Source organism: Benincasa hispida, chromosome 9 (assembly GCF_027475165.1).
Source record: "Benincasa hispida cultivar pf3 chromosome 9, pf3_genome.v1.1, whole genome shotgun sequence".
Classification (NCBI taxonomy): domain Eukaryota; kingdom Viridiplantae; phylum Streptophyta; class Magnoliopsida; order Cucurbitales; family Cucurbitaceae; genus Benincasa; species Benincasa hispida.
In genome coordinates, this window is record NC_143486.1 from 79,373,207 (window position 1) to 79,400,151 (window position 26,945).

Genomic DNA, 26,945 nt, shown 5'->3' on the forward strand with positions numbered 1-26,945 from the left:
GAAAAAAACCAAAAAATAACTATATTTATTTTTAACCTTATTCAAAAATTTTTATTAAATTTTTACATAATTTCACCTCAAAATTGAAATGATATGAGTTTTTCTTTAATCATCCAAAACTTTTATAATTTTTACATCATTTCACCTCAAAATATTCTTAAACTTTATATTATTTTGTAATTATTTTCATTTATTTTTAAAACTTTTACTCTCGCATTTACAATAAATATCTAAATGTTGTCTTACTATAGAAATTGTGATTAAAAATAGTCAATAATAGTCTAGTTAAGTCCCAATCAAAGTTTCATTAACTAATTATAACAATTTCCATTAATTTTTATAGATATTGATATTTCCATAAAATTGGACCTCGATATTTCGAACATTGGTTAGGGGACATAAAAACTAGATCCAAAATCTAGGGACCAAAAAAATTACTTTTCCCCTAAATACTACTATTGTGATTAGGGGTGTTCAAAAAATTCGATAACCTAAAAAAACCGATCAACCCAATCCAACCCGTGCGGTTTCGGTTGGATTATCAACTCATTTGGGTTGGGTTGGATTGGTTCATGTGTTCACCTAATATAATCCAAACCAACCCAAATTTATTATTAACTTTGAAAAATATATTTTTTTGTTACTTATAACATAATTATTTATACATATATTGATTTTAACTTTATTTAATTCTAATATTTTTTGAATAATTTATTCTTCAACAACTTTTAAAAGTAGTTTCTTTGCACTTTAAAAAGAAAATTTTCACTATATAAATTGAAATTGCATAATTAATCTTAATTTAAAATATGAAAATAATTAAATTAGATTTGTATATATTTCTTCTTTTTAGAACAAAATTTTAAATAAATGACCCGATTAACCCGAACTAACCCAACCTAAATATTTCATGGTTGGGTTGGATTCATTTTAATGGGTTATTTGGGTTTGAGAAGTTTACAACCCGAACAATTGAGTTAGATCTAAAGTCTCTTAACCCAATCCATGAATACCCCTAATCATGACACTTAATAGATGGAGATAGGGTAGAAATATGTTCACATATACATTTATAATACTATAAATTTTCCGTGGAGGCACCCAAATATTTTATTTCCATTAAAAAAAAAAATATATATATATTTTCGAATTGAACGTGCTGTATCATTTTGGCCAAAAAGAAATAAATTACAAATATGTGGTATGCACGTTGTATGACCAATCAAATAATGTAAAGCCATATTTAAGGGGTTTAGATGAAAACCAAAGAAGAAGGAAAAGGCATGGCCATATATTGAACAACAACAACAACAGTAAGCTTTTTCTTCTGTTCATAGTACCAAAAATGGCGATTTCTAGAAGGTCATCCAAGAAAGTGAAGGGAGAAAGAAGAAATGTCGTGTGTTTATACGGCACCGTTTTGTTGAAGCTTCTTCTTTATCGAATTCCTGCTGCCATTTTGTTGATATTGATTTTGGTTTTATGGTCTTCTTCAACAACCATTATTTCTGGAAGATTTGTTCATGTCTGTGTTTCCTCAAGAAAGCTTACTAATCTTTACTGCCTCTCTGCTGGCTCACAACCCAACTTCCAAATCCCTCTCCAACACACCCATTCTCATCCCGCTGTTTGGTAACGTTTTCGTTTTTCTTCTTTTGTAATTTATGTCAAATTACAAATTTTGTTATGAAAAAAGTTTACTTAATTATACTCTTTTTAGTAACGTTTTCACTTTTTTTTTTTAATTGCAATTGGTAACATTTTTAAGATTAATAATTGAATATATAATAATTTTTTTAAATAATTGCAAATATAGCAAAATTTGGAGATCTTTTTAAATATAAAAAAATATTTAAAAATATTTACACTTTATAACAAAATGTTTTAAAAGTACAAACTACTTCTGGACTTTTTACTATAAAATGTAAATATTTTTGGGATTTTTCTATTTATAAAAATTTCTCCAAAATCTATAAATGATAGACTTTATATTGATAGACTCAATATCACCAATATAGTCTATCACTAGTAGACTCTTATTGGTAATATAGTCTAGCACTAATAGACTCTAAGAGTTGTTATATTTATAAATTATTTTTGCATTCTGCTTTATTCATTAATATTTTGAGTTATAATCTGTTTTTTTTTAATACATTTTTATCTAATTTCTACACTTGATTTTAAAAAACTAGGTTTTGAAAACGGAAAAAGATGTTAATGTCTTTCTTTAGAAACATGTTTTTAGTTTTGGAAATTACTTAAAAATTCAACTCATTTACTAAGAAAAAATGGAAATTCTTGTAAGAAATCCAGAGATATTAGAATAATTTTCAAAAATCTAAAACAAAATAGTTATTATGGGCCTTAGATTTTCATATTCTATATACAACTTAATTTTGAGGTTAAAATTAAAAACAAAGGGTGAATGTCAACCTCAACAAGTTTAGTACGTTTATTGACATACATTATATTATTATATATATTTGATGCTTTTTTTTTTTTACAACAGAAAATATTATATACATCTTTTTTAAATTAATGGAAGAATTATATACATAAAATTAAAATCTGTCTAAAATAGTCCCGCATTCATGAATTTCTATATTTAATAGACTTGTAAATTATTATTTTAAAATTGGTGAAATAAATTGTACATTTTAGACTCAGAAAATTGAAAACTCATAATTCTAGCTAGTATATACAAAATACAAAATTCCAAGGACACATTAAAAACATTTTAAAATTCATATACCTAAACCTATTAGACATCTTTTTTTAATATTTAGAAAACTTAACTTAACTTTCAATTTAACCTTTATGTTGTTTTAAAATAAAGAAAAATGAGTGAACTTATTATTTTAATATTTAAAATAATTATCCTTATAAATTTGTTTCTGTAATTTTTGTTTCTTATTTACATTTTTTCCACGATTAATATATAAACAATCTCATGCTTATTCACACATCATTTCTGTCGGCAACAATAAAATAAAGAACTTTTCAATTCCATTTATTCTCTAATTTAAATTCTAAAATCAAATGAAAAAAAAATAGAATGCTAATTTGGTTTCTTTTAGTCAAGCTTAGGTTAAATTGATTTATTGGGGTAAAATTTGTTTTCTATTTATAGGTTTTGGATCTAGTTTCTATCTGATTTCTAAGTTTCAAAATATTATACATGTTTGATTTCAATTTAATTCTTAGGTTTTAAAATATGACAATTTTAGTCTTGATATTTGAGTTTTGTTTCAATTTAGTTCATAGGTTTCCAGATTTACACTTTTAACCTCAATTTTTCATTAAATATTCACTTTCCATCTTTAATATTAATATCTATTAATTAAGGGTAAAATTGTAACGTTTTGAAACATAAAAACTAAATTGAAATTAAACTTAAAACTTGAATGATAAAATATATAATATTTTAAAAGTTAGAGACCAAATAAAAACTATTAGACCCAAAATCTTAAGAAAAAAAAAAGTATGTTTTTCCCTAACTTCTATTAAATACATCAACATATCTAATCATATACGAATTATAAATTTGTTAACACAGGGAATCAGAAACAACGACAACAACAACATTAACAACAAAGGAACTTCAAAATTCTTCAAGTTCCAACAGCTATATTATAAAACAGATTATTGAAGTTCCAGAAGCTTCCAATCAGCCCACACCTTCTAATTCTTCAGAATCTATGAACAAAAAGGAGATCAATAATAATGAACAGAATTATAGTAGTTCTTCCAATGAAACCACCGTAAAATTAGCCAGCGCCGCCACCGGCGATGGTGGCCGTGCAATTACGGTCGGAAGCGAGGAGGAAGAGGAGATTGCAATGAAGGCGATTGAAGAGCAGCTGCGGGAGCAGCGGTCGTGGATTAATAACAACAACAATGGTGGGGCGGCGGAGTGCGGCGGAAGAGGGATTTATGTGTACGAATTGCCGGCGAAATTTAATAAAGAATTGGTGGGGCAGTGTGGGGAGATGGTTCCATGGATGGACTTTTGTAAATATTTTAGTAATGAAGGTTTGGGGGAGGCGATTCCGGAGCTTGGGAATGGATGGTATAATACTCATCAATATGCGTTAGAACCCATTTTTCATTCAAGGTACTTGACTCTTTGCCATAACTCCGATCCCTTTTTAAGCTTCAAGTTCTCGTTAGATAATCATTTGATTTTAAATGACAAAATTATTGAAAATATTTACAAACAATAAAAAATACCATAATCTACCTGTGATAAATTGTGATAGATTGTCTATCATTACACACATAAACACAGATAGTAGTCTATCATGGTCCACCGCGGTAATATTTTGTTATTATTTGTAAATATTTTGGCTCATTTTCCTATATTTGAAAATAGCCCAAAAAAACCCTCATAAATAATATGATAAAATCAACAACCATGTGGGACTATTTATGATATTTTTGTCAAATTATAGGGACTAAATACTAATTATAAATTATAGAGATTAAATTCTAACTTTCTCCAAATTATAGAGACCAAATTTACAATTTTTTAAAAACTTTTTTCATAATTTCTTTCTTAGTTTTCTTCAAACATTTAAATTATTAGTCACGTTCCAAAAACAAAATACATTTCTTTTCTTTCTAAAACTACATCTTCAAAACTAGATATGAATTTTGAAGAAGTTATGCATAATAAATCAAAGAAATCAATAGATGGAAATAATGTTCGCAAGAAGTTTTCAAAAACTAAATGATTATCAAATAAAGTCTTATTTTCTCAAACCAAGAGCTTAAAACTCATTTGAAATCATTTGATTTTTTTTAAAAATTAAGCTTATAAATATTATCTATAGGTTTCTTTGTTATGTTATCTACTTTTTAGGCATGTTTTCACCATTGTCTAAGGCTAGTTTTGAAATCTATAAAAAAAAAAATGTTTTTGTTGCTAGAATCTGCCTATAAATTCAAATGTTACTTTAGAAAAAGATGAAAATTGTAGACAAACATTGTAAAAAACAAGTCCAATTTTTTTTTTTAAAAAAAACATAAAATAGTTATTAAACAAAAACTTAATTATCTATAATTCAAACTCAAATTTCAATGGGGGCACATCAACAATTAGAGTTAGAGACACGTGAAACTATTCCATATTCTCTTTCATAATTATATATGTTATATAATTCGTAGTAAGTAATTCTTTTATTAATTTAAAAGATTACACTTTATAAAAAAAAGATTATAAAAAATGAAACATGATTTTTTTCGAAACCTTTAGTGATATAAATGGATATTTGCCCTAATATTTACTCCTTTCTTCTTCACTCCGATGCTAGGGTTTTAAAGCATCCTTGTAGGGTCTACAACCAAGAGGAAGCCAAGCTTTTCTATGTCCCTTACTATGGCGGACTAGACATTCTCAGATGGCATTTCAAGGACAACGTTACCAATGCCCTTAAGGATACATTGGGCTTAGAACTCATTCAATGGCTCTCGGCCCAAAAACCATGGGCCCAAAACTCAGGCAAAGACCACGTCTTCGTTTTGGGCAAAATCTCTTGGGATTTTCGAAGAGACGCCAACGGTAATAATAACGGTTATAACCGTAACAATCCTTCATGGGGCACCAAATTTTTGGAACTTGACCAATTACAAAATCCCATCAAACTCCTAATTGAACGACAACCTTGGCACCAAAACGACGTCGGAATACCACATCCCACATTCTTCCACCCACACACAGACGACGACGTTTTCGCTTGGCAATGGAAAGCCCTTCGATCAGAGAGGAAATATCTCGTTGGGTTTGCTGGAGGAGCTCGGCCCGACTCGTCGGAAAACATACGGTCATTATTAATTGACCATTGCACCACGACGGAGGACGGGCGACTTTGTCGACACGTGAACTGCACGACTGGAGACTGCGAGCGGCCAAGGGTGGTGATTGAACTTTTTCTAGAGTCAGAATTTTGCCTACAACCACCTGGAGATAGTCCGACGAGGAAATCGGTTTTCGATTCATTGATTTCGGGTTGTATTCCGGTTTTCTTCGACCCATTTACAGCGTATTATCAATACCCGTGGCATTTACCGGAGGATTATAGTAAATATTCGGTGATGATTGATAAAAAGGAGTTGAAGAGAAGTGGTGAAAATGTGGTGAAAAAATTAGAGGGGATTTCTTTAGAAAAAAGAGAGGAAATGAGAAGCTATATCGTTTATGAACTTATGCCGGGCTTGGTTTATGGAGATTCCAATAATGTGATGGAGAAATTCCAAGATGCTTATCATATAGCAATTAGTAATTTGCTTCAAAGGGTTTCGATGTTGTAATGACTGTGTTCGTTTTATTTTTGGTCTTGAGTCTTTTGTTTTCATCATTTTTGGCTTGTAGAGAAATATCTGCACGATGTATAGACAGACTATTCCAGTAATTTTCTATCGCTCTAAAAATGTGTTAATTTTATTTAATACAACAAATAGAGTTACAAGAATTTCAACCTCGAGTATATGTCAAGAATAAAATTTTGTTAATTTATTTCATCAACCACAACCACAAAAGAAAAAAATTGTTCAATTACAAGTTTAGACTCTAAACTTTGAAGTTTGTGTTTATTGGGTCCTTGAATTTTCCAAAGTGCCTATTAAAACCCTAAACCCTAATGCTAACACCTACCTCCGTCTATGAATTTTAATTGTGTCAAAAGGTCCCTAAAAAATTCAATTTTTTTAAATGAATAGATCGATTCAATATAAATCTAAATTTTATGGCTAATAGAGTAAGTAAGAAATTCAGAAGTCTAGAAACTAAGTTTATGATTTAAAAATTTCAGGGATTAAACATGCCTCAAAGATCAAGGACTAAATTTGTAATTTAACTAAAAAGAAGATAAGAATATGTGACCCATTTGATACCAATAACAGAGTAAAACACGTTAAAAGTAGAAGACAACATGAATTATCTTGAAGCCTTTTGAAATATCAACATAAATAACTTAAATGTATATATTAGACATCTCTAGATTTTTTATCTTGAAAATTGCAAATAAATATCTCAAAAGAAATGCTCATAAACATTCTAGTATTTCTTTAAGCTCCAAAGAATTTAAGAATTTCTTAAGATGGATAAATGGATAATTATATAGAAATATTTATAGGATACTTTTGAATCCAAGTAGGGTCTAGAAAAACTCTTTTACCTGGCCTAAGGGTATCATATCTATAAATAAGAGTTGTGACCCCAATTGAAAGTCAAAAAAGAAGAAGCTAGAGGAAGTTAGAGAAAGAAAGAAAAGTGAGAAAGAGTGAGTGAGTACCGAGAGGTTACGAAAGTCTTCTCTCAAAAGCGTCCATCTTCAAATATTTGTCTCTCCCTTCTGTTTAATTTCTTCAACAAAACAAAACAAAGGATCTATGAATAACTATTGTGACAAAAAGAAAAATAGAAACATTCTGCAGAGAATCTATAAGAACACAACTTACCATCTCTAGAGCTCATCCTTCACATCCAAATGTTCATCAGCAATTTTAGACCTATTCTTTTCAATGAAATCTCTGAAGTCTTCCTTTGTTGTGTACCTGGTGCATTGCGATATGTTTCCATCGGCCGACTTAAAGTACACAGTAGGGGGAGTCCAGATTTCAAACTCATGTAGTAAGTCATTTGCAAAAATATCCTGAAAGGCACTATTGAAATATATTGCATTGCATCATCATCAACATCCCAAAAGAAAACAACATCACTCCGTACGTCAATGTTAAAAAATTAAAAAAGTAAATGTACTTAAAAAACAACACAAAACGATGCAATTATTTATATTATCGAAACTATTACTAATAATAGTCTATTAGTAACCTACAGTTCAAATCATGTTGAGATATTTAGACTCAGAAGAATATCCATTTCAACAGACATCATGGTGAATATTATATGAGTTCATTGCAAGGAAAAGGTATGCATGAATACAAATAAATTATTAGATAATCACATAAGATTAATACGAATACAAGTTATGGATTTAAAATATACGGAGCTAGCACTGATAATTAGTCACTGAGCCTGTTTTTTCAGTTTTCATGCATGGTAGAAAATGGATTTATTATTATTATTATTATTATTATTATTATTATTATAAGTACTAACAATCAGTGTGAAGTGTGAAGTCGATCCATCTTTTACCATATGGAGCTAGTACTTAAAGATAACAAAATGATGTAGCTGAGAAACATTAAAAAACAAAAACGAAGACATAATATATCTTACGAATTTAGCAATTATGACATCAGGATCTCTTTGATATGAGATGGCAAGATCCTCAAAGACTGAAGCCAGCTCTTTGCAGTCTTTATGTGAAGGAGCATAAAACTCAAGCAGAACTGCAGTGAAAGAACGTATCAGTGACGTCCCAATCCTATTTAAGTCATACAGCTAAGAAATGCAAACTGAATAACATAGGCTGAATGGCTCTATTTGGTACTCATTTTGTTTTTGTTTTTTTGTTTTTTATGATTAAACTTATACACTACTTACACGTATAATTGTCTTACTATATCACCTACTTTTTTAAACGTATTTTAAAAAATAATGCCAAAATTTAAAAACTAAAAAAAGACAGTTTAAAAATTTTGGCTTAGGATTCGAATGTGTTTTCCTAGAAGGTGAAAAGTTTACTAAAAAATCATGAAAAAACAAGCATAATTTTCAAAGATAAAATAATTATCAAACACAGCTTTCTGTAACAAAGCTGCAATGCAAGATCACTAACCAAAAGTGACAGGTTCAATTTCCAATTCCAACAAAGTCAAGTTTCCAATTTTTGAGCGATGTAAATACTGAGATCAAAATCGAAAACGGATTAAATAGCTTTTAATTTGCATGTCCCAATGAATGTGCTTATACATACCATTCTTCCTTGAGTTGAAAACTATGTCCTGAAATGTGTGAGCTACCACCACTTACACAGGTTCGTCATTATGCTCTGGTATAGGTTCAGATTTTATGTATGGTTCCAATTCTCCATTCTGCAGTAATGTAACGCAGTCACCAGAAAATCCTAAAGCAATCAATATGAATTAATTAACCTTCAAAACTGAGATTAAGAAATGAAACAACACCTTGCAAATTTTGAAAAATGAAACACGGAGAGGCATCACCTTATATTTTTTCAACCAAGGAGAAAGTTCATCAGGCTCCACATTGGATTTCAGATACTTTTTTTTATCACTTAGTAGGATAATAAAGGGTACTTGATCATCCTTAATTCCATATTGCTGTAATTTACAAGAAAAATTGAACAGAGAGCATTAAAGTTATTGAATATATTTGCTAAGTGGAAGTAACCAAACAACTGAAACCGACACAAACAATAAATAAACTTCAACGTTACAATGATAACAAAGGGATACTGAATTATAGACCTTAATTGCATGAGAACTAACATCAATATCTGCCATCAGAAAACTGAGGCTATCTCCTTTTACAGCTCAGCAAGTTCATGATACTTGTACTTAAAGGAAGCAGCAATTTCACTGCTAAAATTTATAAACAACATGGCCTACAAATTTGGAAACGGAATTTTGATTAATAATCCTTGAGAAAAGAATAATTTCAGCATATTCTCCAAATGATGACAAAGATTTAAAAGGAAAACCCTCTCCCTCTTTCTTTCTCTATCCCATATGATTTCACACTCCTCTATTGTTGTTGCCGTTCACTCGTCGAAATAAGTCGCCCCTCCACCACCGTCCACAACAGTGCACCATTCATCTTCATTCACTAGCCGTTCATCTGTCAGAATTTGTTCTCGTCGTTCGCCCTCGTTAATCAATCGTTTTTCATCATACTTTCGTATGCCACCAATCACCAGTCGTCGAGGTAAGTCGTCAGTTGTATTCTCGTTGCTTCTCTCTCCTATTTTCGGTCTGTCTACTTCCATTTGTGCCGCGTCACCAAGACCCAACCACCTATTCAGATCTGTGGAGATCTGACACCACCCAGTCAGACCAAGGGAGATCCGACGCTCACCAGTCTAGATTCATGGAGATTCAGTACCCCCAGTCCAGATCCATGGAATCTGTCGCCCCTAGTCCAAATCCGTGGATATCTGGTGCCCTGATCTCGATTCAACGCCTCCTTCGATATGTACTCAAATCTATTTTTTAAAGTATTATTATTTATGATAAACTTTAGATTTATAATTGTGAGTGTGTGATTTCGACATATGTGCTCTGCAATAGATGGTTTTATTTTGAAGATGATGTATTCGTATATGATATATACTGTGATATATCGTACATATTTTTAATAATGTGAGATTTTTGCAAACTTATTAACGTTTAATATATAATATATAAAGTGGGTTATCTAAAACAATATTCATATATTGTACTGTCATATGGATAAAAATATATGATATGTTTATTGGGATTCTTGACTACTTAAATAGAATTTATGTTATATACTACCATATGAATGGAATGTATGTTATATACTATAATTTATGTTGAATATGTGTAGTCAATCTTATCAGTATATTTGCAAAAATTTAAGGCAATGTTTCAAAGTATATTGACATACATAATTAGAAGTGTATACATATCAGTATACATATGATATATATACCAAATAAACAATGAAATATATTATATGAAAACAAATAAGACGTCGAAAACCAACAAGCTGGCATGAAATATTTGACAAGTGGTTAGAATATTTGCAAACATCTATTTGCAAATATCTACGACAATCTTTCAAGATATATTGACGTACATAACATAACATCGTGGGAATATATTATAGGCACAATTGATACTTAATTAGAAGTATATACCTATCAGAATACCTGAGATATATATGCTAAATAAATAATGGAATATAGGATATGTATATATCAAATCAACAATGGAATATACTACATGAAAACAATGAAGACATTGTAAACCAATAAGCTAAAATGAAATAGAAAATAAAATCATATTAAATGCATTTTTTCTTTTCAATTGAAAAATGAAAAAAAAATATATAATAAATGTATTTTTCTCTCCAATTGAAAAAAAAAATATTAAATGCATTTTTTCTTTCCAATTAAACATGGAAAAAAAATTATATTAAATGCATTCTTTCTCCATAATAAATGCATTTTCTCTCTATTATTAAGGTAGTTTCTTAAATAGAGTAATATATATAAAAATAAAATATAAATAAATAAATAAAAAGTATAATTTTCCAAAATTAATATTCAAAATCATCTTTGAAAAAAAATCAAATTTTATGACATTTATGAAATATAGGATCTTTCTTTAGGTATTCTATATAAAAACCCCAAAGTATATAGACTAAAATAGTGTCAATAAAACTTATAAGATATTAAATCCTAAATCGGTAGTCATCATGGATTGAATCTATGACCTTAAGGTCTTTATCTGGGAGATGTTCCCTTGTTTACCACTAAGACAATCCATGATGGTTTTATTATTATTATTTAGCTATAAAACTATTTTATTTGGTGTGTGCAAGTTTAACTCATGTCGTTTCAATTATGAATAATTCATCGTACATGAATAAACATTATACAAGGATAAATTAAAGGAAAATTATTTTAAATGACAAAATTGTTGAAAATATTTACAAAACTCAAAGTAACACAATCTATCTATGATATACCACGATAGACTACTATCTGTGTCTATCATAACACAGATAGTAGTTTATCACAATCTATCACAGATAAACTGTGATATATTTGCTATTATTTATAAATATTTTGGTTCATTTTCCTATATTTGAAAATAACCCTAAATAAAATTGCTTACTTCTCAAATTATTATCAATATATCATATAAAAAACCTCATTTGATAGCAATTACGGTTCTCATTTTTTTTTTTTTTGTGAACTCAGACAAAACAATCATATACCCTAAACATAGATATATGAACTTCAAATATTCTATATCAACTCAGCGCCCCGAATAACCTCTCAATGTTTTCTCTTTCCTTAATTTTTTTTTAAATTTTTAATCACATTTAAAAAACAAGTTCTTAAAAACTAATTTTCTATTTTATTTTTTTTTTTTTAAAAAAACTTTACTTGATTTTTTAAAATGGTAGTAGAGGATGATTAACATGTTGGGGTTGATGCCCTAAAGTCTCGTGTCCTGTAGTTTGTAACCAGTTTGTACGAACGCTTGTAATCTATAATATGATATTTTACTTCACTTCTTGTTTTTGCTTAGTTAAATGTTTTATTTGCTTTACCACAAACCAATAAACCTAAAATCCGTGGTTATCTGGATATAACTTAAGCATGTATGTGGTGACATACAAGTGGATCATTTCTTAAGTGATAACCAAAATGGTCTGTAGTATATGAATATAGGAGGGAAACCTTATCCTGGTAACTCTACGGATGCGGCCCGCTTTGTGGAATGGTCACAAGTGTTGTGACTTGTCACATATGGTCTGATCCTAATCATTCGTGTAGGGGACATGCGAGTGGGGGCGTCCTATACAAAGAGTTTGTATAAGACTTGACCACGAAGTGTTAATGTCTCGTTATATAACACCATTCATGACAGAGACTTCACTTCACTAGGATGACCATAGGTAATATGACCTCAATCCTGAGTGAGTTGGGAACTCCTGCCATTGAGGGCGGTCCTTTGATTTGCATGGGTGCGAGTGGCTAAGTCGCCGACTCAAACATATCACTTTGGGGATTCGTCTGATTTGGGAGCTGGGAACTCAGCTACACAAGATGGAATTCACTCCTTCCCCAAAGTAGAGGCAAGTAGATAGATAGCTCTCTTATGGGCTAATTCCGGGGCTTGAACGATGTGGCGCCACACACCTTCTCTTGGCCCGAGAGGTGTTCATACATAGTTGGACTATGTTGCATTGTTCATAGAGGGATCAGTGGTACTTCGGGAGTGAGATGTAACTACAGGAAAAAAATGGTAAATTGGTCCAACTGTACTTACGAGCATCTGTGAAGGGTCACCGTACTCATGATTGGTTATATATGATGGACACATAAATATATTTGTGGTAAGAAGAGTTCAACTATTGGTCTTTAGTGGAATACCTGACAGTTAACGGATGGTGGATCTCATGGCTAAAGAGTTTAGTAAGCTATTCACGTACCGTTGGAGCTTCAAGTCACAAGTCCATAAAGTCCACTTGGTAGCTTGGATAAAGTTGAGAATCAGTTTTTGGGTCAGTTTGAAATGTTCAAATTAACAAGGAGTTCGATTATATATGATATAATTGAAATGGTTAATTATATATGATATAATTGACTAAATGTATGAGATATATTATTTTGGAGGAAATTGGATATAAATATGTTTTATATCAAGTAGAGGAGAAATTACTATAGTAGATATATGATATCAAACTATATGTTAAGAATATAATATGATTATATTCATTATTTATTTAAATGGGCGGTTATGAGATAATTGGCCGAGAATTTCTCCTAAATCCTGCAAAAGTGGGAAGATTGAATTCGGTTCTTGTAATTAAAGAATAAAATGAAAATTGTTTTCATTTTGTAAATAGGTAAGAAAATCGCTCACGATGTGTTTCCAAACGATCGTTTAACGTTGAGAGCCTATATGGTAGCGCCTATCATCCTAAACGATTGCATACCCGCGCACTAAACAATCGCTTAGCGCGCCGAGCAGACCTAAACGATCGCATACTATTTACTTGACGATCGCTTAGTAAAACCTACATGATCGTGTACATTTTCCTAAACAACAAGCACCCGGCTATATGATAGTCATCTACTATCTCCCACCTGCTTGTTCGTTCTACACAATCGTCTTTTCCTCCTTCCTCTACCAATTCCATTAAAGTCCACTCTTTGGATTCTCACTCTAAGAATATCGAGGGCTTCGAGTAGTGGTGTCGTCCTCGGTTGCTATTTGTTCGTGCGCTGCCGTTCGTGTAGACGTTCGTGGTGCTTCTAGGCGACTATTTGCTGGGCGATAGGAAGCGTAGAGGATTTGCTTCCGCTAGATTGAGTTCGAGTGATGATTGTCTTCAACTAGTACGTTTACTCAATCTGTTGTATTTAATTGTTAAAGCATGCCTATAATTAGTGGTACAATGCATATCTATTAGTTAGAATGTATGTGCAGTAATTTGATCACAATGAAATCGAAAAGATCTGAACCCGCTCTTGGATACTCTTGTTCAAGAGTTCCTTCATAACAAATAAAAAGAAAGTTATAAGTAAGAATAATATTTATAAGCTTAAATTTAAAAAAACGTTGTGAATTTGAAGAGCACAACGAAACACGAATATTAATAAAATATAATATAGAATATTTGTAATAGATAGTAAAATAAGGAGAAAAAATCTAAAATTATATAACGTCTTTAAAAGTTTTGCAAATATAGAAGTATTGACTAGTCAACCTTTGAATTTTTTCTAGTTTCAAATTTCGTCTTCTCTTATCTTGTCGTACACTTTCTTCTTCTTTTTTTTTCTTTCTTTTCTTCAGTTTTTGCTTCTTCCGTTTTTTTTAATCTTCTTTCATTTCTCTAGTTTTTGTTTATTCTTTTTGTTTATTATTATTTTCTTTATCCAGTTTTTGCTTCTTCTATTTTTTTATTTTCTTTCCTTTCCATCTTTTTCCCTTTCGCTCTTTTTTTTCATTTTCTTTTTTCCTCCGATTTTTGCTTCTTCCTTTTCTTTTTTTTTTTTTAAAATTTTTTTTTCTTTCCTTTTTCCCTTCCTTTTTTTATATATTTTATTTTATTTTCTTTCTCCGGTTTTTGCTTCTTCCTTTTTTTTAAAAAAAATTTCTTTCATTTATCCAATTTTTGTTTCTTTTTTTCATAAGAATTATGAGGTTGAGTTTCGTACTCAAGACTTAAAAGTATCGAATTCATAAGTGACTTAACCCCAACAGGTCAATCATTAAATTTGATTATTATAACGAAACATCAAATATAATAGCAAATGAAAACAGATGGAAAGAAACTATTTTTTTTAGTTCACAAATTTGCACCATTTTTAGAAACAATGCTTAAAAGTTTGAAATAAGAAACAAGGATAGTTATTAAGCAAGTTTATTTCTCAAAAAATTAGAAATATGAACGATATCAAATAGACCAATAGTTCTTTTTTTTTTTTTTTTTATAGGACTTTAAGAGTATGATGTCTATCAGAAATAAACTTGAAAGAATGGCACAAATTGAAATATTTGTGTATTGTGTACCGTCTGTGTATTGATAATAACAATTATTAGTGATATTAGTGATAGAAATCAAATAGATATTAGTCATATTCATGTATTGGTGATATCAAATTTAGGTAGATATCAGTGGTAGGAGTCTATTAGTAATAAAAGTCTATTATTGATAATCATGATAAAACTTTCTCAATAATAGTCATTGATAGCTTTGAGTGTTAGTCTTTCAAAATTGATAGTCACTAATGAAAGTCTATCAATGATAGTCACTAATATTTTCTATCATTAAAAGCTTAATCTTTGATGATTTCTTCAGCAATTAATATCCACTTATCGAAGTCTATAATTGATTGCTAACTTAATGAATTTAATTAATAAAGTTGAATTTCAAACTGAAGTGTAAGTGGAATACCTAGAAGTTATCACTAATAGTATATTATCGGTGATAGAAGTTATCAACGATGACATGTTATTTGCCTAATGTGTATATCTTAAAAAACACACCAAAATGCCACTATTTATAGGCAATTTGTAGGAGGTGGATTACATGGACACTACTAATCTGTAATGTTAGACACATGAACAACACTTTGAGAAATGGGGGCATGACATATGGTCAATGAACACTAAGCATGAGCATCTAACGGGCATCTATTATCATAATATTTATAATACTCCCCCTTAGATGCCCATTATATATATAAAATATGTCTCATTAAAACCTTACTAGGAAAGAACCCCATGAAAAAAAAAATCCTAGTGAAGAAAAAAGAATGCACATTTAATATAATTTATACTTTCAAAAGAATATATTTGCTCCCCTTATGAAAACATTCCTTAAAATCTATGAGTCATCGCATTCCAATGTTGTGCATCAATTTTTTCAAAGGTTGCGGAAGGTAATACTTGGGTAAATAAGTCTGTCAGGTTATCTTTCGAATAAATTTGTTGTACAATGATGTCGTCATTTTTTTAGGATCATAAGTGTAGAAAAGATTTGGTAAAATATGCTTTGTTCTATCTATGCATGTTGTGTTGTCTTCGTGTAATATCATTGGAAGATTTTTACTAGAAGACAAATCACATGTTCCACGAATGTGTTGAGTCATTGATCTTAGTCATACACATTCTCGACTAGTTTCGTGAATTGCAAGAATTTGAGCATGATTTGAGGAAGTAGCCATTATGGTCTATTTCACTGATCGTCATGATATAAAAGTTCTTCTCCATGTACTAAGTAACTTGTTTAAGATCTAGCTTGTATGGGTTAGATAACTAACCTGCGTCCTCACAACCAACTGATCATAATTAGATTTATTAGAATAAAATAAACCATGCAAACTAATTCACAAATAAAATGTACCATATGTTTAGCTCTACTCCAAAATCCTCCTTTTGGAGGAATATCATATATATGTAACAAAATTACTGAAAAATACTATAAAGTACAATGTATAAACTAGTCAAGCTATATAAGTGCACTTATTTCTCAAAATTTATGGTTCTTCAGGACCTAACATCTTCATCATCTTTCTGAGATTAGATGATATATCTTTTTCACATCGAGTGAATGAACCATCATAGGAGTATTCAATGATGTACATAATCTATAAAAGATCTTTAATAAATAAATTGATGCAATTCTATTTGCTCTATGCTTCATTTGAAACTAAGGCAAAATTTATCATCTCAATTTCTTTATTAAGAAATTCTATTATCTTTGAAATCTCTTCAGGAGTTTCTGCTCAAATCATCAACTTATGGTAAATTTCAGGTTGTGATTTCTTTATAAAAGAATATGGACAAATAGGGTTCTTTTTGTACCCTCATTCCAACAAATATTGAATAAGATAATTATATAACATTCGTCAGGAATGTTTTATAAGAATCTCTATTATATATATATAATTCTCTAATATTTGAATTATAAGATTATAATACCTTTAATTCTTCAGTAATTTTTATAAATAAATATCATTATTAAGAGATTCATATAAATGTGGTATGACTGCATCCATAATATGTATATTAAACTTTTCATATACAATCAAATAAATTGAATATCTCATGGTATTGTATATAGACCATTTGAGAATATGATTTCTCATAATTAATACCAGTCTATATCGAGAATTATTGTGGGATTTGTCTCACTTTATATCTTATGACCACATTATTTTCATTTCTTTTTCCCACAAATACCATTTGTATCCCACAAGTTTGACACATTCTGATGGTCAGACTACTGGTCCAAAAACCTAACGTTTTGAAGAGTAAGTTTAATTCTACCTCAATTGCTTCTTTCCACTTAAGTCAATTTTTTTCTATGTTAATATTCTTCAACAGATTTTGGTTCAGAATATCATTTTCAGATATAATATCTGTAAGAGTTAAACAACATGCAGCGGAAGTATCAAGGATCCATAAGCATTCTAATTCACTAATTTTGGCAGGAACTAAAGCATACTCTTCATAAAAATGGATTTTCAGAACATACCTTTGATGAACTCTTCAAGAAAAACATCTGTTCAGCTGCTATCTTCACTTGATATCAACATGAACCACCTCAAAGTCTTCCCTACTATGCTCTTGGAGCTTTAGGCAGAGTTGAGGGACTCAAGAACTGTTTGAAGATGTGGAGAAACAATAAAAGCTCACAGTAACAAGTTGAAGAAGACAGCTATTTCTTCACCGTAATTTTTCTCTTCAAAATTATGTATTCTCTCATTCTCCAACAACTTCAATCTTCTTTATATATCTAGATGAACATGCAAATAGATGGAGTGCATGGTTTGCAACTCATGCTTGGAGAATCAAAGTAGAGAAGATAATGGTTTGTATGTGAGCAAAAAGATGATGGTAATGGAGAAAACTCATTTTCCATTTTGTGCAACCATGCAAAACATTTTTTCATTTTTCTTTTTAAAACAAAAAAATGACTTTTAAATCATTTTGATTAAAAAATTAATTTTCTTAAATTAATTTAATATAAAATATTAAATTAATTTTTTGTACAATAATCATCTTTATATATTTAAATATTTATTCTCTTGTTCTGTTTAATTTGAACGTTTCAAATTAATTTCTCAAGTTACCTTAAAGCTTACATATTTACGAGCTAGTAGGGGGACCTCGCGGACCTACAGATCATGGGCTCCAACGATCCGAGATTAATCAGCTAAACTCATTAGACTGATTTAACCCCTATTCGTTAACTAATGGGCGATTCCACTAAAGCCCATAGCTGAACTCCCCTCATTGTAGATATATTATGTCCACTCGATATAACCATGATTAGTAAGTTAACCCTTCACAGGTTGCTCGTAATAACGGCTGGGTCGAATCTCTGCTTTACCCCCCAAATTACTTCTTGTTTCTTAAATTTCACTGATCCCCTAATGAATAATTGATTTGTGATCCAATCAACAAATCGAATCCCTCTTAGGCCAATGAGAGGATGAGACCTCTTGTTCAAGACACAAAATCAACACTTGAAGGGAACAACCTCTCTACTAACCCTAATCGGGTAGGAGTGAATTTCCTCTTGCAGATCAAAGGATAATTCCCCAAATGGTAAGCTTATTGAGCAGAGACAATTGGTCTACTCTCACCGTTTGCAGATCAAAGGATAATTCCAAACAAACAGGAGTTCATAGTTAGCTCAGGATTAAAGTTAAGTTACCTAGGTCCTCGCTTTGAAATAATCAGTCTTAAACAGTAAACAACGTTATAAAGTAAGAGTGACAGGTTTCGTGGTCTGATCTTGCACAAAACTCATTTGCACAGGACACCCCCACTCCTCAAGTCTCAACATACACGAATTAAGATCACTTCGCATGTAGAACTTTACAACATTTTGTTACAACTACAAAGTAAGCCACATCTAATAGTGTTACCAGAATAAGGTACCCAACCTTATTCATATACTATAGATCATTTTGACTATTTACTTGAACCTAATCTACTTGTATGTCTCTACATAAAGTTCAAGTACTCATATAATAGTCAAGGGACTTAGGTTTATTGGATTTCTAAAAAACAATATATTCAACAAAAACTTTATCGAATTCTCAGAATAAGTTCTAATGTTTACAAACCACGAGTTTTAGGACATAAAACCCAACAAACTCCCACTTGGACTAAAACTTCAATGGTAACTTATATAGCCGATATATAAGACTGAGTTTCCGAGTTTTATAGAGAAATACAATAAACTAGGGCATCCCATACCCATGGTTTTTACCATTTGGTATCTCATACCTGATATTTCTCCCACTTGCCCTAGGTTATTAACCTCCGATATTTCTAGTCTTACTAGATGATTCTTAAACACTTTAGCCGAGAGAATCATTGTAAACATATTAGTATACAAATAGGTTTCTTATGGAGAATTCATCTTGTAAACCCCAAACTCTAAGTTTCCTAGATAAGCATGTTTAGCCGAGGGAATGTTACATTAAATATTTAACAAGTGAAAATCTAAGTTTATTTATAGGAGTTATGGAGGAAGGGAAAGAAAAACATATTAAATGAGGAAGCTCACTAATTGGCTTTGGCTGAAGGCACTAAGTATGGGGTGACGTGGCGGTTTAATCTTTGAACTCGGGATGTGGTAGGAAGATTAAAAGGAAGAGAAACTTCAAAAGCTTGGTTTCGGCAATTGGCACGAGCAAATTTAGTGAAATTGGCGCCATTTGAAAGTTGGAAGAATCTAGTTTTCGAGATTATCTTGTCAAAGAAAGATTTTAGGAGGAGAATAACAAAAAGTGAAGAATTTGCAGAAGAGGTAGAATCTTAGATTAATCAGGGCTCGAGGTGAAGATTGGAAGCTCCAGGCCAAACTACAAAAACAAATTAGCTGATATTTTAAGATTAGAAAGTTAACTCAATTCTAAACAAGTTTGTAGAAGAAAGTTTCTTGAAAAGAGTTCTGGATTTTGAGTTATGAATTTTGAAGTTGAAATAGAGAATTTGTGCATAAGCAGACAACTGCTTGGAAAGAACAAGCAAACAACTCACCGTAGAGAACGAGAGCGAGATAAAGAGGATGAGGATCTCACTTAGGATGATAATCTCGCTGATTTTTGTGCTAAATTTCGCTCAAGAAGGAAATCTCACTGGAAACTTGGCCTGAATCTCGTTGGTGAGGAAGCAAAGCCTTCTAGAAGAGGTAAGTCTCGCTAGCTTGAAGTTTTGCTAGGGAAAAGCTTGATCTCGGTTATGAGGATCTCGCTCATGAGAATGAATTCACTCATGATGATTATCTCGCTAGTAATTTATTTTTGTTGATGAAAGTTCCTTTAGTTAACAAGCTATCTGAGGTATTTTGCTAAGAATTCTAAGGAATTTAACCGGAAATTATGTCGTTTCAGGCCAAGAAGAGCTAGGAGAGGTGTATAAACCGTTAAGAGTCCCGACGAGCTGTGAGTGACTAAATGAACTTAATGCTTTCAATACTTATGCATATAAGACCAAGTAAGTTACAGTGATGTTGATGATGAATTTATACTTCCTCAAGCAACAAATGGTTAATGAATAGCTTAACGTATCTTTTCCGGCTTGTATATGTTTTAACGCAGGCCAAGATATGTTGTGAAATCATTACAAAAGTTAAGTTTCTAAAGTTGAAATATGCTTTGTAGAGGAAGGCTATGATAGAATGAGTCCTTGCGTAAATGACATGCAATGAAACTTAATTTGATGCTACGAAATAACTCGATACTGAAGGACATGGAGAAGGTATATGGGTAATAGTACCTAAGGTATTAACGGTACTTAGAAAACTCCACGTGCACGTAGGTAGTTCTGAATGAGAGGCCAAAGTATGAGTCTCTAGGCCATATACCACCAAAGGGAGGCCAAAGTATGGGTCTCTTGGCCGATAACAGACACTGGGAGCTAGAGCGTTGTAGGCTCGTTCTCAACTAAGGAATAATGATGTTTAATGATGTCTAAGAATGGTTCTTAATGCTTATATTTAGAGAAAGTTGCTTGAGATGCTCATCGGTATATTTACATGTTTATAGTGATGTAATGCATGGTGTAATATGATTCTATAGTCACTCACTGGGCTACTAGCTCACAAATTTTCTATGTTTTCCTTTTTCAGATAGCAGTCAGATTCCTCAAGATTGATCCTGCTGCTGCTTGCCACTGAAAGGCCCGGCTTATTAAGAAGATTTAGGTTGATGATTCGTTTATGTACACATGTTTTGAGAGGGACTAGGGCTTTGTTAGAGATGTATGGGCCCAACTGTGAATATTTTTCCCGTAGATGTTATGTCATGGCTTTATGCATGTGTTTATATAATCTTATGTAGAACCTTAAGAAGTCATGTTGTATGTGTACATTATTAATGTTTAACAAGTTGGTATTTAGATTAGAAGGCTAAGATGGTGCGTGCTAGCAGTAGGGCTAGTAACTACCACGGTCATATCCTCTTCTAGATTAAGAGGATAATCTGGGAGGGGGTGTGACAAGTTGGTATCAGAGCGGAACCTCTCCCAGTAAGATGTAGTTCGGGGACGAACCAAGAAAAAGCTGGTAGGCATGTAATGACCCGAGTTTAGGAGGGGTACATGAATGAACCGATATCACATCTGAATGAGAGGGATCCTGAGGACATGAAAGTATGGTTAAGAAAGGCTTAAAAGAATTGAAAGTTACTACCTATACCAACAAGGTGTACCTTCCTTTTTGGTGGCTCAAGAACAGCTTGAAGATGTGGAGAAACAAGAAAAGCTCACAGCAGCAAGTTGAAAAAGACAGTTTCTTCTTCACCGTAATTTTTCTCTTCAAAATTCTGTATTCTCTCCTTCTCCAACAACTCCAATCTTCTTTATATATCTAGATGAACATGGAAAGAGATGGAGCGTATGGCTTGTAGCTCATGCATAGAGAATCAAAATAGAGAAGATAATGGTTTGTGTGTGAGCATAAAGATGATGGTAATGGAGAAAACTCATTTTCCATTTTGTGCAACCATGCAAAACGTTTTTTCATTTTTCTTTTTAAAACAAAAAATGACTTTTAAATCATTTTAATTCAAAAATTGATTTTCTTAAATTAATTTAATATCAAATATTAAATTATTTTTTTTTGCACAATAATCATCTTTATATATTTAAATCATATTTAAATATTTATTCTCTTGTTCCGTTTAATTTGAACGTTTCAAATTAATTTCTCAAGCTACCCTAAAGCTTATACATTTACGAGCTAGTAGGGGGACCTCGCGTACCTACAGATCATGGGCAACGATCCGAGATTAATCAGCTAAACTCATTAGACTGATTTAACCCCCATTCGTTAACTAATGGGCGATTCCACTAAAGCCCATAGCTGAACTCCCCTCATTGTAGATATATTATGTCCACTCGATATAACCATGATTAGTAAGTTAACCCTTCACAGGTTGCTCGTAATAACGGCTGGGTCGAATCTCTGTTTTACCCCCCAAATTACTTCTTGTTCTTTAAGTTTCACTGATGCCCTAATGAATAATTGATTTGTGATCCAATCAACAAATCGAATCCCTCTTAGGCCAATGAGAGGGTGAGACCTCTTGTTCAAGACACAAAATCAACACTTGAAGGGAACAACCTCTCTACTAACCCTAATCGGGTAGGAGTGTATTCCCTCTTGCGCCCTATGTTCCCAACTATTCATCTGGTCTTATCCCAAAAATGGTAAGCTTATTGAGCAGAGGCAATTGGTCTACTCTCACCGTTTGCAGATCAAAGGATAATCCCGAACAAACAGGAGTTCATAGTTAGCTCAGGATTAAGGTTAAGTTACCTAAGTCATCGCTTTGAAATAATCAGTCTTAAATAGTAAAAAACGTTATAAAGTAAGAGTGACAGGTTTCGTGGTCTGATCTTGCACAAAACTCATTTGCACAGAACATTCTCACTCATCATGTCTTAACATGCACGAATTAGGATCACTTCGTATGTAGCACTTTACAACATTTTGTAACAACTACAGAGTAGGCCGCATCCAATAGTGTTACCAGAATAAGGTACCCAACCTTATTCATATACTATAGATCATTTTGACTATTTACTTGTATGTCTCTACATAAAGTTCAAGTACTCATATAATAGTCAAGGGACTTAGGTTTATTGGATTTCTTAAAAACAATATATTCAACAACAACTTTATCAAATTCTCAAAATAAGTTCTAATATTTACAAACCACGAGTTTTAGGATATAAAACCCAACAATATCAAGAGCAACATTATACGCAAAAATGTTGTCAATAATTAACGAGTTCGATTCAATCTTTTTTTTGTCATGACATAGTTTATTGAAATATTATTATCTTTAGGTATTTTACCTTCCTTACCAATCATGTCAAGGATTTCTTCATGGATATTTAAATCTTCAACCAAATCTTTTTTTACTATTTATTATTTTTTTTCGAGGATTTTTATCTTTGGAACCCACTGGTCTACCACACTTCTGGTGTGTTCTAGACTCATTAGTGACAACTTACTGTGTTGGGATATTAATTTTCGATGGAACATTTGCAGCTGGTATATATGACTTAGTTACTTTCTTTGCATCTATAAATGCATTTGGTAACTGATTTTCTATATTTTGCAAATGAATTATCTTTTGAACTTCAAATTCACATTGATCTGTACGGAGATCTAAATTAGATAATAACGATGCATTCCATGTAATTTGTTTTTTCAACTTCTTAATTTCTTTCTCTAATGTTGAAAAATTTGTCTCATTAAAATGACAATCAGCAAATCGTGCAGTAAATACATCACCCGTCAAGGGTTCAAGATATTCAATAATTGATAGGGAATCATATCTAATATATATTCCTAGCCTTCTTTAATGACTCATCTTAGTACGTTGTGGTTGAGCAATAGGAACATCTACTATAGATCCAAAACTTCTCATATGGGAAGTATCTATCTCATGGCCATAAGTTAATTGTAATGGCGAGTACTTATGATAAGTTACTGGCCTAATGAGTACAAGTGATGTTGCATACAAAATAGCATGTCTTCATACAGATGTAGGAAGCTTAGCTCTTATAAGCAATGGTCTAACAATTACGTTTTGTGAATGATTCTGCTAAACCATTTTGTGTGTGTATGAACATGAGCTAGAGGATGTTCAACACTTATTCGAATTGACATACAATAATTATCAAAAGCTTTGGATGTAAATTCACCAGCATTATCAAGAGGAATGATCTTAATTTTATAATCACAAAATTGTGCTCTTAACTCAATCATTTGAGCAAGTAATCTTGCAAATACAAAATTCAACTTGGTAATAAGCACATGTGTGACCATCTGCTAGATGCATCTATTAATACCATAAAATATCTAAATGGTCCACTTGGTAGGTTAATAGGTCCACAATATCACCATGAATTCGTTCTAAAAATGTAGGTGATTCAACCCCCACTTTAGCTGGTGATGGTTTAATTATAAATTTTCCTTGAAAACAAGCATCATATGATAATTCATTAGATTGAAGAATCTTTTGGCTCTTCAATTGATGTCCATTTGAATTCTCAATAATTCTTCTCATCATTATAAACCCTGGATGACCTAATTTGTCATGTCAAATTGTAAATATGTCTGGATTGTTTATTGTTGCATATGTTTCAATTACTCGTATATGAGTATAATATAATCCACAAGATAAAGCAGACAACTCTTCCAATATACATTTTTCATATGAGACAGTAGATATGATATAAAAGATACTCCATATTACTTTTTCTATCAGTTTCAATATGATAACCATTGCAACGTATATCTTTAAAACTAAGAAGGTTTTTCTTTGATTGACTAGAGATCAATGCATTGTCAATTGTAAATTTTGTTCCTCTAGGCAAAATAATATTTGCTTTTCCAAATCCTTCAATTAGGTCTGCAGAACCTACTATTGTATTAACTTTTTCTTCCAACATTGTCAGTTTGGAAAAATATTTTCTACTTGTAAGTATTGTATGTGTAGTTACACTCTCTGTTAGACATAGATCATCTTTACTCATTTTTTAATCACTCAACGTATGAAAATGACCCAAGTTTCTTCATTAAAAGAAAATAATTACAATAAGAAAAACAACATTTGGAATATACAAATGTTAACATCTACTAAGAGGAAAAAAATATGGAGATGAATACAAAAAACAGTAAATCTAGATATTTTCAAAGTTAAAAAAAACACTTGATGTTCCATCGATTCTATTGATTTTCTCTTCAAAAGATTCAAAGAAGTCCGCCACATCCAAATTTGTTATATGGGATGGGTCAAATATGTCATTATCCTGGTATGCAACATTTACTTCCACATTTTTCTCTTTTTTTTTCAGGGATGCTTGATAGAGATCAACTAAGTGGTTTGACATACAACAGGTACGTGACCAATACCCAGTCACTCTGCATCGAAATCGTTTACTTTCAACACCTTTTGAACTGTTATCTTATAGAGTTTTTCCTTTGTGATCATCATTTTGTGTGATTCTTTTGAAATTTGAATGATTAGAACGACCAACACGAAAATAATAATTACTTATTCCTCTGCCACGATCATGACCTCGACTACGACCACGACCTCACCTCGACCGCGATTATTAACATACACAACATTCACTTCAAGGAATGGTGTTGTTCCAATTGGTCGAAATTCATTTCATCAATAACTTGTTATTTTTGTTTAGCCACAAGAAGACATGAAATTAGTTTAGAATATTATTTAAACCCTTTCTCTCGGTATTGCTACTACATGAGCATATCCGAAATGTAGAAAAATGTCTTCTCTAACATATTAATTTAAAATTTTGGAGTCTCAATTGCATTCATTTACGATGAGCTTTAGGAAGAAAAATTACTTTCTGATGATTATATTTTTATGCATCCAGATGTATTTTGGCATTAAGTATTAATAACAAATAATTATTACCATTAATATCAAATGTTACAAATTCTAATTTTTGTAATATTTTTCATAGTAACACTATTACAAAATATTATATTTATATTAGAAATTTAATATATATTAAATATGTAAAACAACATTTAATTTATTGATTATAATGAATAGAGAGAAAAACCAACATACCTTTACTACCTATCTTTAGTGGGGAAAATGAAAGAAACTCGTATTGATAACGTATTGTGTTAACACAAATACCAATAAAATATAATATAATATAATATTAAAATAAATTAAACATAATATATAAATATATTAAATAAATAAATAGCAAAAGTAAATAAAATAAAAAGGATGGACTTCTCCACTTTCTCCAATCTTTTTGGATTTTACCTGATGTGTATCTTCCAAAATTCACCACATGTCACTATTCATAGGCAATTTGACAAGTAAGACATGAATTACATGAATACTAATAATGTATAATATTGAGACACGTGGATAACATTTTGAAAAATAAAGACATGACACATGGTCAATGGACACTAAACATAAACATAAACATTTAATGGACATCTATTATCATAATATTTATAATAAATACTAAATGGTTATCCATTGAAGCCAATTGTATAAAAGATTACTAATTACCTAAAATATTTTAGGTCCTTGTGAAAACAAACTCCAACTTATGAGAATGATAACCTATTTTAGTAAGTCAGATCTTAGGCAAATTGAATTAAGTAGTTATCACACTTGACTAACATATTTCAGTTAATTTAACATTTATGGTTCAATGTGCCCTTGTAAGTTGTAACTTGTCAAGAAGAAAACAAAAAGAACAAATAACAACAGCCA

At 31.2% G+C, this 26,945-nt stretch overlaps 1 protein-coding gene and 1 pseudogene across 2 annotated transcripts; one reads left to right on the top strand and one right to left on the bottom strand.

The window, feature by feature from the left end:
* Window positions 1-1,292: 1,292 nt before the first annotated feature.
* LOC120084881 (xyloglucan-specific galacturonosyltransferase 1-like) lies at window positions 1,293-6,378 on the top strand. Its single transcript, XM_039040691.2, has 3 exons — window positions 1,293-1,632; window positions 3,557-4,114; window positions 5,313-6,378. The coding sequence occupies exons 1-3, from the start codon at window positions 1,346-1,348 to the stop codon at window positions 6,307-6,309; spliced, it is 1,842 nt and encodes a 613-aa protein (XP_038896619.1). The 5' UTR covers window positions 1,293-1,345; the 3' UTR covers window positions 6,310-6,378.
* Window positions 6,379-7,224: 846 nt separating this feature from the next.
* LOC120085433 (protein disulfide-isomerase-like) lies at window positions 7,225-10,115 on the bottom strand (annotated as a pseudogene). Its single transcript, XR_016531685.1, has 6 exons — window positions 9,394-10,115; window positions 9,130-9,246; window positions 8,880-8,997; window positions 8,240-8,352; window positions 7,459-7,652; window positions 7,225-7,363 (listed from the first exon to the last, which is right to left on the bottom strand). The product of XR_016531685.1 is annotated as a protein disulfide-isomerase-like (transcript).
* Window positions 10,116-26,945: the final 16,830 nt, after the last annotated feature.